The sequence below is a fragment of the Argopecten irradians genome, chromosome 2 (assembly GCF_041381155.1).
Source record: "Argopecten irradians isolate NY chromosome 2, Ai_NY, whole genome shotgun sequence".
In the NCBI taxonomy this organism is placed as follows: Eukaryota; Metazoa; Mollusca; class Bivalvia; order Pectinida; family Pectinidae; genus Argopecten; species Argopecten irradians.
The window spans coordinates 17,243,881-17,262,824 of NC_091135.1; the positions used below are offsets into that span (position 1 = coordinate 17,243,881).

Genomic DNA, 18,944 nt, shown 5'->3' on the forward strand with positions numbered 1-18,944 from the left:
ACGTTATCAGCAGAAATTTATATCTAACCAATCCATTTTACAAAAGATTTACGGCATAAAAGGTGATTAACATGTACATACCATCCATGTCTTCAGGTGTACTAGCCCTGAGGTCCTTTTCTGAGAAGATGTTGCGACTTGTCTGTAGAGTGCGGACCCACATCTGAGCCTGGTTGTCCGGGTCTATAAGGAGTGGCCAGCAGTGTTTACGGTTATGACAGCTGACCCTCATGAGGAGTGCGTTCTGTATGGAGTGTAGGTCAGTAGGCAGACTGTCCAGGCGCCACTTACTCAGCTCATCAAAGTCTGACAGTATCTCCTGTAGGATGTAGCCGGTCCTGTTAAGGAGGATACTCTGGTCATCTTCATCGTCCGAGTCCTCTCCCTCACCGTCTATGTTCAGTGTACCATCATACTCTATACTGCCACGTTTCTTAAGCTCTGACTTGTAGTATTTACGGGTATCGTACACAGTTGGAGGATACCGATAGATACGAATCTCTGGCAAACTTGGTATAGACGTAGCACTGTCGCTATGGATACTGGAGTCGCCAGCCTGTGAACTGTCACTCGGAGCATCCTTCTGTTCCAGGCCTTCCAGTATATTATTGAGCGGGTATCTTTCCTGTCCTATGTGTTGGTTCAGAGTGAAGTTTCCCTGTCGACACCTGTCTAGCCAATCCTGGAGCAGGTCCGCCCTAAACTTGTCCTGCAGGGGACCATGGTACAACACAGCCGCGGCTGTAACCAAGGCATCACCCGGCGCTGTTAATACATGGTTCTTAGCTTTCTTGAGTTCTGATTTCCACAGATAATGCTGCATGGACATGTTTTCCATCAGGTTACATGCTCGGGCGATCATCTTCTCTATACTCTGCAAAGACACACATTACATTAACAACACCTCAGAGCTCCAGTAAAATACGGTAGTATAATGAACAATATTCTAGACATATTTTATACATACCTGCATGTGTTTCTCTATTGTTTTGGCACGTTTCACAGCAGCCTTGTGGTCAACGATTTTGGTCTCCAGAGAGCTTTTGATGCGGTTAGCTTCTACCCTCATCTGCCCTAACTTGGCTTGAGCCTAAAGTAACAAAGAAATTTTCTCAAATTTGAAGAATGATCATTTGTATTTATAAAAAGGAAAATGTTTAGCACTGGTAAGATACTTATTTCACTGCTTATATTTTAGAACTGCAACAAAATATGTCCAATATAAATTTTGTTAATGGATTTCAAAATCTTGAAAAGTATGTTGAAGTTCAGAAAAACAAGATTATCTTCATACCTGAGTAAACTTCTCTTCGTGCTCTAGGAGGTTTTTGAGTCTTGGCTGCATGTTACGGTAAATGTGAGCATATTTGTAGACGGCATGCACCCAGAAACATACGCCAGCGGCAGCAAGACTAACTCTCCTGATGAGCTCCGGCTGGAACAGTGGATGCTGGACGATTCTGCCCAGTTGTTCAAAGATATCATTTGGTATGTTGTCCTTGTCGTAAAACATCATGTCTTCAACAACGTTTTCCTTAATCAGGAGAAGCTTGGCATTCTCCCAGCTGTCAATAAAAATGTTCTCCATTAATATCAAACCTAAATTCTGTCACATCAATGTTCAAGAGAGACTTTATTCACTAAGCATATTAGAAAATAGTATTTTATGGGAAAATTACCTTATCAATGTTCGTATTATACATATAACGTTACCATATGAAATAACAAAGAAATAAAGTATTGGCCATACATATTCATGAGGGTCAAGAAACAAAACATTTTGGATTATCATTTCTGTCAGACCGGAGGATTTTTCATTATGTAGTGATGAGATAATATTTGACAATACTAATAAATCACAAGATTATATATATTCCATATTTGCATATTACAGAGTTATCTGCACTTACGGGTAGGTATTGATTACGACATCATATGTTTGTGAGGTTAACATCATACTTTTCAGAGGAAACAACGTCAGTTTCGTTCATAAAATTATGACGTCACAATGAATACCTACCCGCAAGGGAGGAAACTGTAATATGCAATGATTGTATAGATATAACAGAATATTATGTAAGATGTCTCTACTTACTCCTGAGGTACATTGAAGAGTAGACACAGTGCTTTCATCACAAACTGGACGATCTGTGGAGGGTCGCGGTACGACCTCACCTCCTCTAGGTCCTTCTTGTGTAACACACTAAGGGCTGTTAGAGCTGCCTGGTAGTTAGGGTTCACCTGGTACAGAATCATACAGAGGTTAACAAGGGTCAACAAGGGTCATCAAAGGTCAATTTACTTACAAATATACTGAAAAAATTATAAAGTAAATTGAAATATTGATTTAATGCTTTTTATCTTTATGATCTGAAAGACTAAAACAAAGTAATTTCTAAACACTTTGAAAATATTTGACAGAATAATTTTCCTAGTTGTAGTCACGGTTACTAAATAGTTGCAATCAATAGATACCAATAAATGAAGTGAAAGGTGGATGTAAAAGATATTTATAAAACGTGTGACACAGGAAATGCTCAATATTAATGTGTACTAAATGAATAATAGATTCATTCAATATGAAAATAAAAACAATAACTACAACAATCAATATTATCAAATAAGATATAAATACAAGACAATATGGTTATTTACTAACAAGACACAATTACAATCAACAATATCACTATCAGTACAATAAAAAAAATAATTACAAAGTAGCAGCTTATAATCTGGAAGATACAGTACCGGTACATTTTTTTGTTTGTATACTAGTAGTAACCTTGAACTTTGATCACTCGGTGGCTTACAGAATGATAATTTTGATGTTAATGAAGGTATACGACTACATCAGTAAGATATGAATAACATCTTGAGATAGCTAGATGCTTCTTTCCAACCAGATTGAACTGGTGAAAATCTCAATTTTGAAGATTTAGTAATACACAGAAGAGTATTAACAACAGTCAATCATTTAACTACTTTGACCAATGGGGTGCAGACTTACAAGTATTTAAGGAGACTATGACTGACCAATGGCAGACAGCTTTGCATAAAGCATAAATAACATGTCAAGAAATAGTCCAATGATGTGCAGTCACAATATCATACTGACCAATAGTAGACATGCTTGCATGACTTGACCAATTATGTGCAGACTTACAACAATATGCTGACCAATGGTGAACATGTTTACATTTAGTGGCCTGTGGTAACATTGGTTTAAACTGACCAATAGTAAACATGCTTACATTAACCGTGTGTACCAGTTTTACCTGTGTCTTTGTGGAGTCTGTCAATCAAATAGGTATACTATAATGTCTAACCTGACTTGTCAACCAATATGTGTTGTTAAATCTGCCTTGTTAAATTGATGGTTCATCATAACTAAAATGTTTAGGCTGATGGTATAATGTCAACTGTTTGTCTTATATTTCATTTCCATAACAAAGGTAACAAAATATAAGATGTAAGCGCCCACTCCAGGTGTTAATAGTTGAGAACCAGACCAACAAAATGTTCTACATATACATATGTGTAGCAAATTAAAAATCTAAAATAAAGGTCAAAATATTGTTATGAAATATATGAAGCTGATAAATAGATAAATTGTAGTAGATAATATAAATAGAAACTTAAAACTTGCACCATATCTTGAAATGAATTTTTTTTTAAATCTGATGCTAATATTTAAAAGGCTTCCCTGAAAAACCTTTTCTATCGACTGTTCTTTTCATATACCCCACTCCTAGTTGCCCTTCAAGCATGGTACACTATGTACCTGACACTGGATGCATGTGTCCCCGTTACCCTACAAGCATGGTACCCTGCAATATGTACCCAACACCTGTACATTCTGCGGATTTTTCCCTGATCCACTACAATGACTAGTACCTTGTACTGTGTGGAGGTGAAATGTTCCACCACTGGGCCTTTCCTCTGGCGTTTGTTAGACTATAGAATCACACACACACAAATTTTATAAGAGCTCGCACCATTAATACACAATCTACAATCACTTGTAATTAAATTTTCTTTTCAAATTATTGCATATATACATGGGATATTAAAGGTAGCTTTAAATGAACATGGAACACCAGATCTGAATATATAGGCCTCAAACCAAAAGCTGCTTTCATTGTAAAATATTTAAAGTTAAGACTTAACCTTTATGCTGCAAAAAAGAATGAGGTCTCTAAGTAGAAATCACCTCAAATCACATCAATAAAGGGAGATAAGCCAGATTAACAACTCTCATTGTTTGGAAACTAGTACCTAGACAAATACATTATCCAAAGAACTTAATTATAAATAATTATAAAAAGATAATGATAGTCAAACTTCAGTCAGACCACTCACAATCACAGCACACCTGGCACACCATTCCACATAAATCCTGAAAACAGACATATTACCTTGTCAAACTCCGTCTGAGCCTCCCTTCGCAGATCTTCCAGTGGTGTCTGTAACTCCTCTATCTTCTGCTCCTGGGCCTTACACTTATCCAGAGACTGTTAAACAGAAAAGTTACCTATATAAACTTGATCTGCAACAACTATGTCATCAAAAGTAAAGCAATGGAAATAGATCAATCGTAAAAGGCATTGACAATAGGGTGATCTGAATAGTAGCTAGCACCAATAGGTTTCCTATTAGAGCTGTGTATCATCTAAGTAGATTGCCTCACCTCTATTTACTGTATTAGTGACCCCCTACCTCGATATACTGCTCCCGATGTTCCTCAACTTGCTCCACCAATTCCTTGATCTCGTCCATGGCCGCCTTGTGTTGGGGTGTAAGAGCCGACACCTGTCTCTTAAACTGGTTGATACTGCCAAAGGCTTCATTCACCTTTGATAAAGCTTGTTCGTGTTTGCCTATATTTTCCTGTGGGATATAATCACAAACATTATAGAGCATAGTGTCGTTTCAATGTCTTGTTGAGTAACTGAGGATTTTTTATTATTCCATTAAAGATAAGAACTATCTGTAGTCAATATCTATAAAAAGGCAATCAAACACTGTTTTTTCACCTCTCTTTGCATGCTCAAACTTACATTTGTTTAAAGGACAACAAGCTATGTCTACTTACAGAAAATGATTGGTGATACATCCCTTCCATTTTATCTTACACGAAAACAAGATCTCAGCTTGTACAATATTTCTTGAATTACACAAAGTTTATGGATATATCTGTCATAGAAGCAAGTTTGATGTTTGCAACGCTATCTGTAGTGTGTATAAACTCACCCGCTCTTTCTTGACAATGAAAGCAGATATGACCCTGAACAAATGTACAAACTCCATGAAGGTCAAAGGTGAGTAGAACCTGAGTGGCTCCCTCTGGTGACAGAACTGGCGCTCTATGATGTTTTTGGCAGACAGATGCATGTAGGCCATTGCCTGACTGGTCATCGCCATCTGGTCAAGCATCCTTGTTGGGTGCCAGGGAATCGAAATCTGAGACAAGAATAAAATATCAAAACTAAACTCAAGTGTAAAATTTAAAAGCTTGAAATAATCATAACAGACATGGAAGCTTCCTGTTCTAGGATCAACTGTTTTTTGTGGATGATTTACCTGAAAACAGACAAAATAATTCTATATGGTATAAAAATATCATAGAAGTTGTAATGTCTGACATTGTAAAAAGCTACTGACCTTTGACCTCTGATCCTGAAGCCAGACCTCAGCAATCTTGACGTATGCCTCATAAGTCCAGGGATGGTACATATCGACAGACGAGGCGTACTTGAGCAGGTTGGGATAAAGGTTGAGTTTGTCGTGGAGATTTCGAACATCACTGGAGTAACTGTTACCTACAAATAAAGCATTGACTGCATGGTAAGGACCTGGTATGAACACAGTCCTACAGCATCAATATTAGCCTGAGAAGGAGAAATCAGAAGTGGCATTGAAAATGTACTCAATTCTCCAAATTCTTTATGAAGCAAAAGAGTCCAAACATAAACACACAACCTCTTATTTTATTTACCCTCAAATTACTAGGACCTGGAAAAATATTTTCATCAATCTGTGTCCTGATGGCTTGTATAAGAGTAACTACACCAAGTTTCAGTGTAACTGGATGTGGTTAACTTTGCCGAAAGTGTACTTTAAGGTAAAAGTTGGCACTGTCGGTGGAAAAGCTACACTTTAGTCTCACCTTTATCAACTATCTCCAAAGACGACACAAAAAAAGCACTTCAACTCCTGACTCTGAAAAATAGTATAAGATGTTGAAAGCTTTGAAAGCTCCACTTACCTCTGTAGTTCAGACACACGATTATGTGAAGATTTTGGCGGATTTTCTTCAGGTATCGTTCAAACGCCTGTTCTATCTTGTCAACACGTTTGGTCTGTACTCCACCAGGCATCATCTGAGATACGATGGCTTGTACCTCATCGTCAGTATACAGTCCAGGACTGGTGCCTAGCAACCAGATATAATCAACCATAGTAACAGCCAACAAAACCACAATGCATTGTCCAAAACTGATGACTATTGTCAAATTTCAACTGACCTCTGCCACATCATTCATGTTAAAAAGATGCTTATGTCATCCATCCAATAATTTAATTGACCTACCTTCGGCCATCAGACAGCAGATGTCTGCAAGGCAGTCCATTCCCAGATCTTCATGTATGAGCAGTACTGTAGGTTTACCCAGAATGCCTGTGTGGTGACACGCACGTTTGATGTGTTCTCGTACGATCTGATGGTTCCTGCTCACATCTGTTTGTGGCTTAGGCTCAAACAACTGAAAGCACAATCCATGACATTTCTCAAATCAGGTAACAGCGACCTAGGTCTTTTTGACCATGACCTAATAACACAGATAGACACTGTCTAAAGATAGGTATTGAAATGTTGAAATATCAGTCATGAGTTCCTCTATAAACCTGATTAAATACAAAACAGAGAAAATGGATTTGATTGACATTTATAGACTGATGGATGAAATGAACAATTCAATGCTTACAGGACAAAGTGATTCACATTATGTGTAGTAGTCGCTGATATACCAGTGAAATTATTCATGGCAAGATGCAGAATGAGAATGATGGAAAAAGTTGGAAATGACCAGAAATTTACAATTGGGATGTTAATAGCTCTATATAATGTATTAGGATACACAAAATGTAAAAAGTTTATAACTACATTTGTTAGAAATCAAATAATTCTTAAGCTTTTTAATTTTAAAGCATTAAACAGTTGCTGGTAATGTCTTCTACAAAACAGATATTTTAACGAAAATACTTTGATCCTTCTAAAACATACCATCAATTACTTGACAATATAATGAATTCTGATCAAATGCAATAAAACTGATGACAGATTTCCTTTTTATGTATGAGTGAAGTTCTGTAGAAATCAGAGAAGAGTCATACCAAGAATGATAGAACTGGTAAGATATTAAGGTATATGGTGTCTACCCATAGGCCATAAGGTTACAAACAAGACTTGTGTAGACTGGACAGTGGATCGTGTTTTAGATATACTGTTAACAATGAGATGGAGATGAGTTTGTAGAGATGACATAACAAAACAATAGCTTGTTATGAAACAGACTTTTGTGTCTTATCCACGGATAAAACTCCATGAGTACAGACTGTGCCATTTCTCAGGTTTTTTTTTCTTCTTCAGATTCAAACCACCACAGGATGTAAACAGAATTGAAAAACTTCATGTGACTGGCTCTCTTACAAACCTGGCTTTTGTTGCCTCACTTTTCTAGTAAGATAGTACTAGGCCTAGTAAGAAAGGAGTTTGAGGAGAATACATGGTGAAGTGACACTTTGGTATAGGGGCAAAGATATAGAGACCAGTCACCAGTAACCCACTTACCCAGCAGTTCTGTCCCTCACACCTCCCACCACTCAGCTGTGACACAACCATATCAACAGTAATTATCTCCCTTTACATTGTATATAGAGGCAAACAACTGGTACATCCAAAGTAATTATCTCCCCTTACATTATATATAGAGGCAAACAACTGGTGCCTCAACAATAATTATCTCCCCTTATATTGTATATAGAGGCAAACAACTGGTGTCTCAACAATAATTATCTCCCTTTACATTGTATATAGAGGCAAACAACTGGTGCATCCAAAGTAATTATCTCCCCTTACATTGTATATAGAGGCAAACAACTGGTACATCAAAAGTAATTATCTCCCCTTATATTATATATAGAGGCAAACAACTGGTGCCTCAACAATAATTATCTCCCCTTATATTGTATATAGAGGCAAACAACTGGTGTCTCAACAATAATTATCTCCCTTTACATTGTATATAGAGGCAAACAACTGGTGCATCCACAATAATTATCTCCCCTTACATTGTATAGAGGCTAACAAATGGTACATCCACAATAATTATCTCCCTTACATTGTATAGACTGACACAATGGTACATCCACAAAATTATTCCCTTACATTGTATAGAGGCTAACAAATGGTACATCCACAAAATTATCTCCCCTTACATTGTATAGAGGCTAACAACTGGTACATCCACAATAATTATCTCCCCTTACATTGTATAGAGGCTAACAAATGGTACATCCACAATAATTATCTCCCCTTACATTGTATAGAGGCTAACAAATGGTACATCCACAATAATTATCTCCCCTTACATTGTATAGAGGCTAACAAATGGTACATCCACAATAATTATCTCCCCTTACATTGTATAGAGGTTAACAAATGGTACATCCACAATAATTATCTCCCCTTACATTGTATAGAGGCTAACAAATGGTACATCCACAATAATTATCTCCCCTTACATTGTATAGAGGCTAACAAATGTGACATCCACAATAAGTATCTCCCCTTACATTGATAGAGGCTAACAACAGGTACCTTACCAATAGTTATCTCCCCCTTACAAAACATTTTTGTTTGATTTCTTAATCTGATACAAAAACGGATACAACAGACAGTTGAATGACTGACCACCTTCAGTGCTAGGCTGACAGTGCTATACAGATACCATTTTATACCTCCACTTAATTATTTTGTATTTTCTTCTTTAATCTTTTTTTTTACTGCAAGATACACCAGACCTCCTTCAGCACACCCAATCCACACACATATTGCCCACTATAAATGTCCTAAAAGTCACTCCATGCTTTAGTCATAATAAACATCAGCATTATCATTATAACCACACCATGCAATAACCTAAAGTTTAAACCAAAACTTTTATGTATACCTAAAGTTTTAATCTAAACTTAACTGTATCACTAATGCTTTCAATTCTAACTGCATAGATAAAACTCATTGATAATAATTTAACTTTACTACATCTTAACTAAGTTACTTACAGTACCATACATGTAGTGTACAGTCTGTCCTAATCACACAAAAACTGGTGTTTAAACTTCAGAAGAAGTGTGTAATTTATGTTCATTTCTAATCATAATCTGTGTAATTATAATGATCTTATTTAAAATCTACCTACCTTCAGCTCTATCGATTGTCAGTGTAACTGTCTGACTAATTTGAATTAATCTTATGACTGCCATAATTTCTTGTGGACTGATATCAATAATTATGAAATGTGTCCTAGCATAAACGGCCAGAGTGTATTGGTTCAAGTAGCCTTACTTTGGTGATATGGTTTTTGAAAAATAATTGTTTAAATAGCTTGCTTTATCAGAAAACTTGCAGAAGAAATGTTGACTAAATAGTTAATCTGTGAAGCCCTTCAGGTATTGCACAAGAAATTATGGTGATGGTCTCTACACTAAATACACCCACAGTCGTTAATGATTTCTTTAATGCTCTATACTACATTAACTGTTATGTTTGAGATATTTGATTCATTACATGTCTATAATGGTAACCATGGTAACCATAATTTTATATCCCATATCAAACCACCCAACATGCATTACACCTTAAAACACACACCTGCCATTATACCTATTTATAGACACGTCATCCTTGACACACGACTTACCCCGCGACATTTACGTCTGCAGCAGCTACCAGGTGCTTTCTGAATGTGCACAAATGTCTTAAGCATGTCAAAACAATACAGAAAACCTACCCATGTTCTTCTCAGAGTAGACTCTGATCAAAAAGTTGATATAAACCTTGATATGACCACTCCTTATATGTATCTTGTCACTAATTAAGGTGCTATAAATTAAAGTTTTCAAAGTTATATGTTGAATTCAAACCCAATCAGATTTTTTTCTTTCCCTTACTAGGAATATAGAAACATGTTTTAAAACTAAGTCTGTAAAAAACAATCATAAAATAACAAGAAATCTTAGAAGTGCAATATATTAAATATTTTTTCTATGATATTATTGCATACATATATGAACTAGGAGTACCTTACCTTACAGTGGGCGATGTAGGATGCTAGGCGGACTAGAGTGGCTCGTCCAGTGGAGTAGGTCATTCCCAGCAATAGAGCATGGCCGCCTGGTATTGCCTGTGTACCAAACATTGTACATAAGTAATACATACATACATACAGGTATAAACAGAGCCTGCAGTATTTTCCACATAAATGTTTAAAAAAAAAATCTTAAGTTCAGTTGTGACAAATATCCCAAGAAACAGGAGAGACTGTTATGTTTTCCATGTTGATGTATGACGTACCAGAACACGACTTAGTCTAGCAGCATGACGTAGGGCCTCGCTGAAGAACACCAGCTCCAGGCGCTGTGATGTTCCTGCATTGTACACATTTAGGCATGTGTTGAGGGCATCGGCAAGTACGTCTTCCTGGCTGTCCACATACCCTATAACATAATACACATGTAATGTAGAATATATAAAATGACCTTTGAGTTTAGATCAATGATCAGGTGAGAATTTTCCATTATTCCTTTATCAACACATTAATATCTTTATATGACCATCAGGGTCGAGCTATAAATCGTTTACTCACCTTTCTCCACCTGTATACCCTGGGTCTCTGTGTGAGTGGTCAGAAAGAACTTGGAGAAGATGAAGTCTGTGAGAGAGTCTGATGGAGCTCGAATCTGTAAATCACAGGACAGGTAACTAGTTTAAAACAGTCCTCAGTATAAACAGGAAAGCTTTGTTTTTTTATATCATACTATCTGAAAATTAGTAGATTAGCTGATAAATGGTATTAAAAAAACTCGCAGTTGTTCTGCAATAATACATATGACTGCTTCATCAATATCATCTGTTATATAACAAGAAATATTCTTCATTGTAAGAGTGTGTTTAAGACCTTGCCTGTGAGAATCTTCTCAGTAATAATATAAATGAAAGACATACCTCTTCCATACTCATCAGAGGACCGAAGTAAGCCTCATGCTCCCAGTCAGCCAGCAAGCCCGCCTTAAATGTTACAGTCTTCATCTTTAGACTACCATGGCCTGATCTACCTTGTGGCTTCAGACTCGGCGTGGTAGATACTTTTCCACCAACGGTACCACCTTGACTCCCTGAAAACAATCAAAATACTGAAATTGAACAATTTATCAAAGTACTGAAAGTACCGTAATTTAACACACATACAATTCAAGTACTGAAAGTACTGCATTAAACATACAATCAAAGTGCTGAAAGAACTATTTCTCATATGTCATCAGAGTTAATAAACTTTGAAAGTTTTAAATTGGTATTAGTATTTTCTTTCTCTTCGAAATTCTGTTGTTATATATTTACTCCATTAGTCTCATCAATATTTTTTATAATATTTTCAGTTATGAAAATAAACATTCAAAACCTCAAACTGCTTAAAGTAACTGGCAATTCATCTTTTATCTTTTAATTTTGCAGATGTACCACATTCTGAATTTGTATGAACTGATATGAATCTTATTTGACCTACCTCTGCTAGAACGACCTGATTCTGATGAGGCTTTATGGTGTATAAGTCGTGGAGTTTCCCGACCAACACTTGTGTCAGTGCTACGTGTGCTGGAGTCTGAAGTGAAAGGTTCACACGTGTATGGGGACAAATGTGAATTATTGTTTTATATGAGTGCACAAAATGAGGGATATAAAGAGGGAATATGAGGGAGCATAAGTAGAAAAACGTGTTATGAGAAAGTACAAAGTGAGCCACTGTGCTAAATATAGTGTCAATCTTATTCGGTACATGTTTTTTCCATCAAGTTAACAATTAAATTTTTAAAAGCATTTCAATTTTTTCCCATAGATTTGGTAGGAATATATTCTTTTTAACAACTAGGCAACTACTGTATTCACTTGAAATCATGTACATAGCTTTTGTTTTCAAATTACATCAAGCATTTACAACATTTACAAAATATATGACTTAATATCCCAATTATTCTTCAATGTCGCTATCTCAAATGTCACCATACAAAGCATTTGATAATTCATTGTCAGTTACTCCTTTTGCAAATAACATTGGAATAAAAACCTCTACATTTTAATATTTTTCTTTAAGAGATAAAATCAGTGCTGGTTTTAATACACAACCACACCATGACCACAAACTCATCAAACAACGTCATGTTACAGTGTTCAGTGCTGACGGAGATTCAACATTCACCATAAACACTAGTTAGCCTACCTGTCATGCCTGACGACTCCCGACTGCTGCGACGAGTTGAGCCTCCATGAGCCATATGTTTGGGATCAACATCTGTAAACAAACATTTCCAAACAGTAACATCAAAATCTAATTTTAAAGGTTAGATTTGTGCAGTGCTCCATTGTAACAATCCGATAGTTATGTTGTAGCTTGGTATTGCAACTCAAACTAGATTTAGTGAAGATTTGAATAGGAGGTGTCACTGATAAAACAGATAGTGCCTACCCTTCAGGTGCACCTGGTTCTTATTCATTTATAGGAATATCCATACAGATCCCAGTTTTGTTCCTTTCTGCATTGCTTAACTGACTATAAGTTAAGATAGCAGTTTTTTAGTCTTTTATTTAGCAGGTATGTTGATATTTCTTACATTTGGCCAGTCATTATCCAATAAAAGGAGTGAAAATAATTGTGCAGAAAGAAAACAAACCTCTGGGAGTATCATAAGTGTCGGTCTCTGTTTCTGTAGTTTCTGTGTCACTACTTTCTTCAGTTTCCTCAGAACATTCCGTCTCATAGTCCTCGGACTCGCTCTCCCCACGAGGTTCAGTACGAACCGAGGCCATTGTTTCTGCTCCATCTGTTGTTCAGAAATTTCGTCAAAATATGGTGAACAAAAAGACATTTGAGATTTTCTACCACACATGCATTAATCAATTTTATTTTATATTTAAATACATTTCTGAATCCAACGTTCCGGAACATTCTGTCCTCACCTAAGGCTGCTTCATTGCTTGCAGGCTTAATGTTTTTAAATCAGCCTCAAACACCTAAACAGAACACATAGAAGAAGTACTTTGTATGACTGGACCTACCAGTTTTATTGGTGACCGGGGTGGTATTCGCCAGGTCGTCACTCTGTGTTTGCGACTGTGACACAGAGAAGGTCAGCGTCTGCGACTGAGACTTGGTATCCTCTTCTTCCTCTTCATCCTCTTTAACTTCCTCTACCTTTGGAAGGTTTTCTAGTTTGACCTCTCTGGTCTCTTCCTCCTCTTCCTCCATTGGTGAAGCTGGGAGAGGAGAGGTTGTCTGGGGTGTCACACGACCCTAGATGGCAAAATAAATATAATCACTATTACCATCGTAACAATGTAAATCTACCGACGTTACAGAGATAAGGTTCCTTTTTAGTTACAATTGGATCATATCTGAAAGGCTATATCAGGAAATAAATTATACAACAAGGCAACAAATTATTTTCATAAAAGCATTGTAGTGTCACATTTCAAACATATGAACAAGTATTAAGGGTACATAACTGATGTTTTGTTTGAATGATCTGTGAATTACCGTTTGTGAGACAGTTTCTTCAGAAATAGCAGCCATTTCTGTCTTGGGGTCATCACGAGCCATACAAAAGTATTTCATAACTGTGTCTTCAATGATTCGAGAAAACCAGCTGGAATCTGAAATTGTGATCAGAGTTGGTCAATTAAAGTAACTAACAAATTGAAATAATAGTACAAATAATAAATGGCAACCGGTGTCATCTAATTAATTCATAGATAATACACAGCAATGAGCTTACCATCTTCAGTGACAAGGCGGTCAGCAAAAGTACGTGTGCACTCGTGACACCAAAGCTGGGCAATGACCTTCATCATTGGCGCTGCTGTCTCCTGTGGTTGTACTCCACTGGCCATACTGACGGAGCGAGAGCGGGACTCCCAGGAAGCTTGGCGAGAAACCTGGTTACTACGGCTACCACCTACAGAGGTCATTAAGTATAATATCAAGCATAATTGAATTTTAAAACATCAAAACTTAAATTAGAAAAGCTCTTCTTTATTTATTTAAATTATTGAAAGTGTTGATTAAACATAAGAATGAGCAATAAATATGATAAGAAAAAAAGCACATTATTTAAGAAAGGTCAATGTTACATGCTGTATGACCTTTTCTATATATTATGTATTAAATCTAAATAAATTGAATATTTCTGTGTTTGCAACATTATCAAACTGAATTGATGTAGATGAAACTCACGAGATTCTGTGTGACCATCTTTTTTACGTCTCATCATCTTGCGAGTTCTTGACCTTGGAGACATCAGAAGAATTCCATGGACAACACGTGAAATGTCGTGGAGTGTGAAGATATAGTGAGCATTAGCTGGTGTGGCACGGAACTTCTCCTTAATGCGATGGTACATCTCCAGGAGGGCGAGGGTCATAGCCTGAAACAAGGACGGTTCTATACTATAGTAATTAAACATGATTGAAAAAAAAAATCTGTAGCTACAAACTTCCACACTTGAATCTTGTATCTGATAATTATATTATGTTTATACTGTTATATATTGTAAACAACACTGTGTATCTTAACTTGTATATCTTATATATCTTGCTATGTACTACATTTAGTTGTTACTTAGGGAGATAACTTATATAGGCTATGGCTGTTGTTCAATCCCTTTTCATATTACATTTGAAATAAAATTTGTTAAAATTGAAATTACTATACTACAGTAGGGGGTTACAGATCACATTTGTATATAAATTACTATGAGGAGGTTATACAACACAATGTATCAGTTATTTGATTTAAGATTACCAGAATATATCAAAGTGAAATATTAAGTCAGGACCAACAAAATAGTTTAAACATCAAGTTTTTGAATTACACAAGTTTGAGTTAATGAGGTTTGACTGTATATCATATTAGGAAATATGCTAACATAATTGTATGATTTACCTTCCTTTTTATTGTGACTTTAATATTGTCGAGATCAGAATATTTCAGTTTATAGGCATAAAGAGATAGAAATGATATGACAATGGAAACAAATTACCCTGGCAAATTCAAAGTGGTGTTCGACAGAGTAAGTGGGAAATTCCTCAAGCCAGTTCTGTAGACTGCGGCCATGCATACTGAGCAGGCCGTCTAGAGCTGGGGTAAAAAGTGTTAGTGTCACAAACAGTCGAGTCAGGCGCGACGACATCACATGACATGCTCGGCCCATTCCAGAACCTTGAAAAAAAATAAAAATACAATGTAATACTTAATGACAGACAAATCATATATCATAAGACATTTTCTAATAATCTCAAGGAAAAGATAATTAGAGAATGCTGCATTTGGTAGTCTTTCATTTAAGACACTAAAAGAAGGCATCTTAATATATGGTAAATATCACTTGTCCTATAGGGAAGGTGATCAAGGTATGTAACAGAAAGAAATGCTTTCTGTGTATCGCTACAGTATACATACCAGGTACAGTGGGGAGGGTGGTTGCTGCCAGAAACAGAGCCTCCTCCATGCCTTGGAACTCCTGACGCTGTTGGTCATAGGTACCACCCTCTGATAACACCTGTTTGAGCAGCTCCAGTGGAGGCTGGTAATCTGAAACACAATATCAAGTATGTATGTTTGCATAATGATAAATTTAATCACATTTGCAGTAATATAAACAACACACAGAGAATTCGTTTAGTGCAATCATATTTTAGAGAATCATTTCAGGAGAAAAGCATTAAAACAGATTACAACTAATATTTGTATGTTTGGAGTAATACTAGGTTATTGTGCTTTATTTGATATCTCAATTCTGTTCAAATGAAATATCTTTAGGTAGTTAGAATCTAAACAGCTTCCTGATAAAGATATGGTCCATAAATCATTATGTCTATCCAATATTTGTACTAGAATATTCTTTATACAACATTCTACAACTTACTTTCATAGCACTGAGCATGGCTGAGATCGTCCACGAAGAACAGGTGATACTGTTTAGACTTGGGAGGCGAGCTTGTCCCGCCAGGACCAGATAATACGTTGGAGGACTTGTGTTTGAGCTCGAGGATCTGAGCGACCATGGTGTGCTGGAAAAGCTCAGACGACATACAGCGGGACATGATGACACTGGTGGAGCTGTGCTTAGGTAGGACCATGTTCTGTAGGTGGAACAGGTAAATCAGTACAGGTAATCTAACAGGTACATGGACATACAGGTAGCTTAGACAATCCTGGTAAATATGGTCAATACAACTTATTACAGGTAAATAAAGATACTACAGATACATATAGGCAAACTAAAAGGACTGCAAGGAAAAAGAAAAGTTATAATAAGTTAACTAGATAAAGGCTGGAAAACTAGACAATACAGGTAAAACTACATTTAGTTGAATGTAACATAGGACAATTATTGTAGAATATAGGTAAACTGGTTTAGCACATGAAACACAATTAAAGTATGAAAACATCTAATCATCTATATTTATATTAAGGAGTACATTTACCTGTATAAGGGTAGTTTTGCCCACACCTGGATTGCCTGCCAGGAGGACAGGTTGACGAGCTCCCAGTAAAAGGTCCATGTGATATGTATACTTTTCCACCTGTAAAGATAATACATTGCTCGTAAATCAATACTATAAAGGTTTACTTAACATCTTAGCTTTATATCTATTTTATTTTTAATATCAGTTAAACATAAGATACCAAACTCTCGCCTCTGTTGTGATGGTAAATGAAACTCTCACCTCTGTTGTGAGGGTAAATGAAACTCTCGCCTCTGTTGTGAGGGTAAATGAAACTCTCATCTCTGTTGTGAGGGTAAATTAAACTCTAGCCTCTGTTGTGAGGGTAAATTAAACTCTTGCCTCTGTTGTGAGGGTAAACTCTGTTGTGAGGGTAAATTAAACTCTAGCCTCTGTTGTGAGGGTAAATTAAACTCTTGCCTCTGTTGTGAGGGTAAATTAAACTCTTGCCTCTGTTGTGAGGGTAAATTAAACTTTAACCTTTGTTGTGAGGGAGGGTAAATAACGCTGTTGTGAGAAATGAAAAACTCTGGCCTCCTTTGTGAGGGTAAATTAAACTCTTGCCTCTGTTGTGAGGGTAAATTAAACTCTTATCTCTGTTGTGAGGTTAATTGAACTCTCACCTCTGTTGTGAGGGTAAATCCTCCAGCCATTATCTTGGTGCGCTCCTGCTGTTTGTCACTCCATCTAATGAAGGTGCCCGTTTGCTCGTCAAGACAATAATCATAAACAGAGCCCATCATGGGGATTCTCACCGGGTGGGAGGTCCGGTACAGGGCATCATGGGCAAACTTACTGAATCTGTCTTTAAACCTAAACAGAACAAACATTACATGTTAACTCAGTTGTTGGATTATCTGTAAGCTAGAAATGTCTGTAGGACTATATAAATTTTATAGAGATAATAGATAAGGTAGATACTTACCTTTCGTGGATGTGACCACCAAAACCCCAGATGTATGAGAAGGCAAACACCCCTTTAAGGATCTCTAGGTAGTTTGGGATAAGTTGTTCTATGTGAGAACTCCCAGTCAGACGACTCACAGCATGATGAGATGTCACAATACTGCTGGTAGGCGACTTCTTCCCTGTCTCTGTAATATTTCAATCAGAAAATTAATGAAGTTCTATTTCCAAGCAACGTTTTACTTCACAGTGACACTTTTTCAAAATCAAATACTAATGAAGTAATAATATCCTCTCCAACTGAGCAATAACATCAACTGAACTTTGACCTTCATCTACAACTTAACCCCTGACCTTTCCATTTATTACCATGTGACCTTATTCACAGTCTTATTGGGGATGATTTATCTTGAACCTTATCTTAGACACCTGACTTTACTCTCTATTCCAGTATAAACTTTGACTCCTGACCTTACCCTGAACTTTGACCTCAGATCTAATTTCCCTCTATCTAAGCGCACATTTTAACACCATACCTTACCCTCTATCTCAGTATGAACTTTGACCATTGACCTTACCCTCTATCTCAGTGCAAACTTTGACCCTTGAACTTACCCTCTATCTATGTGCACACTTTGACCCTTGAACTTACCCTCTATGTCAGCCTGTTTCTCTCGCTGTTCCAGTTCCTCACGGAGGAAGCCTTTATCCAGTAAGGCAGTCATGTATCTGAGGAAGGTGCTGATCTCCTGGATTCCTGGTGCTACCTGGTTAGACTGGGCAGCAGTGTGACCTACATCTGTGAGGAGAGCTGGGCAACATTCCTGGCGTAGGAATCGGAGAGTAGAACCAAAAACATCCCTTACTAGTTCCTCCCAAACCTTCACCCTGTAACAAATAACAATATATTACATCTCTTACTAGTTCCTCCCAAACCTTCACCCTGTAACAAATAGCAATATATTACATCTCGTACTAGTTCCTCCCAAACCTTCACCCTGTAACAAATAACAATATATTACATCTCTTACTAGTTCCTCCCAAACCTTCACCCTGTAACAAATAACAATATATTACATCTCTTACTAGTTCCTCCCAAACCTTCACCCTGTAACAAATAACAATATATTACATCTCTTACTAGTTCCTCCCAAACCTTCACCCTGTAACAAATAACAATATATTACATCTCTTACTAGTT

At 36.8% G+C, this 18,944-nt stretch overlaps 1 protein-coding gene across 8 annotated transcripts in view; it reads right to left on the reverse strand.

Moving 5' to 3' along the window:
* The window catches only part of LOC138314648 (dynein heavy chain domain-containing protein 1-like), a 62,701-nt gene that overhangs the window by 12,155 nt on the left and 31,602 nt on the right, over positions 1-18,944 (reverse strand). For 6 of the 8 annotated variants that reach the window (XM_069255099.1, XM_069255096.1, XM_069255093.1 and 3 more), the window contains 30 exons: positions 18,396-18,631; positions 17,763-17,931; positions 17,461-17,650; positions 16,817-16,915; positions 16,255-16,471; positions 15,789-15,920; positions 15,370-15,548; positions 14,565-14,754; positions 14,107-14,286; positions 13,869-13,984; positions 13,391-13,625; positions 13,006-13,155; positions 12,555-12,626; positions 11,844-11,939; positions 11,285-11,454; positions 10,926-11,019; positions 10,634-10,776; positions 10,368-10,463; positions 9,981-10,019; positions 6,590-6,761; positions 6,266-6,433; positions 5,662-5,819; positions 5,251-5,460; positions 4,717-4,887; positions 4,416-4,511; positions 3,895-3,954; positions 2,096-2,241; positions 1,295-1,565; positions 968-1,090; positions 82-874 (listed from right to left, as the gene is read on the reverse strand). In XM_069255099.1, the coding sequence (XP_069111200.1) occupies positions 82-874; positions 968-1,090; positions 1,295-1,565; positions 2,096-2,241; positions 3,895-3,954; positions 4,416-4,511; positions 4,717-4,887; positions 5,251-5,460; positions 5,662-5,819; positions 6,266-6,433; positions 6,590-6,761; positions 9,981-10,019; positions 10,368-10,463; positions 10,634-10,776; positions 10,926-11,019; positions 11,285-11,454; positions 11,844-11,939; positions 12,555-12,626; positions 13,006-13,155; positions 13,391-13,625; positions 13,869-13,984; positions 14,107-14,286; positions 14,565-14,754; positions 15,370-15,548; positions 15,789-15,920; positions 16,255-16,471; positions 16,817-16,915; positions 17,461-17,650; positions 17,763-17,931; positions 18,396-18,631 (5,171 nt within the window). The remainder of the gene's footprint in view (positions 1-81; positions 875-967; positions 1,091-1,294; positions 1,566-2,095; positions 2,242-3,894; positions 3,955-4,415; positions 4,512-4,716; positions 4,888-5,250; positions 5,461-5,661; positions 5,820-6,265; positions 6,434-6,589; positions 6,762-9,980; positions 10,020-10,367; positions 10,464-10,633; positions 10,777-10,925; positions 11,020-11,284; positions 11,455-11,843; positions 11,940-12,554; positions 12,627-13,005; positions 13,156-13,390; positions 13,626-13,868; positions 13,985-14,106; positions 14,287-14,564; positions 14,755-15,369; positions 15,549-15,788; positions 15,921-16,254; positions 16,472-16,816; positions 16,916-17,460; positions 17,651-17,762; positions 17,932-18,395; positions 18,632-18,944) is intronic. The other 2 variants (XM_069255094.1, XM_069255095.1) reach the window with 2 other exon arrangements.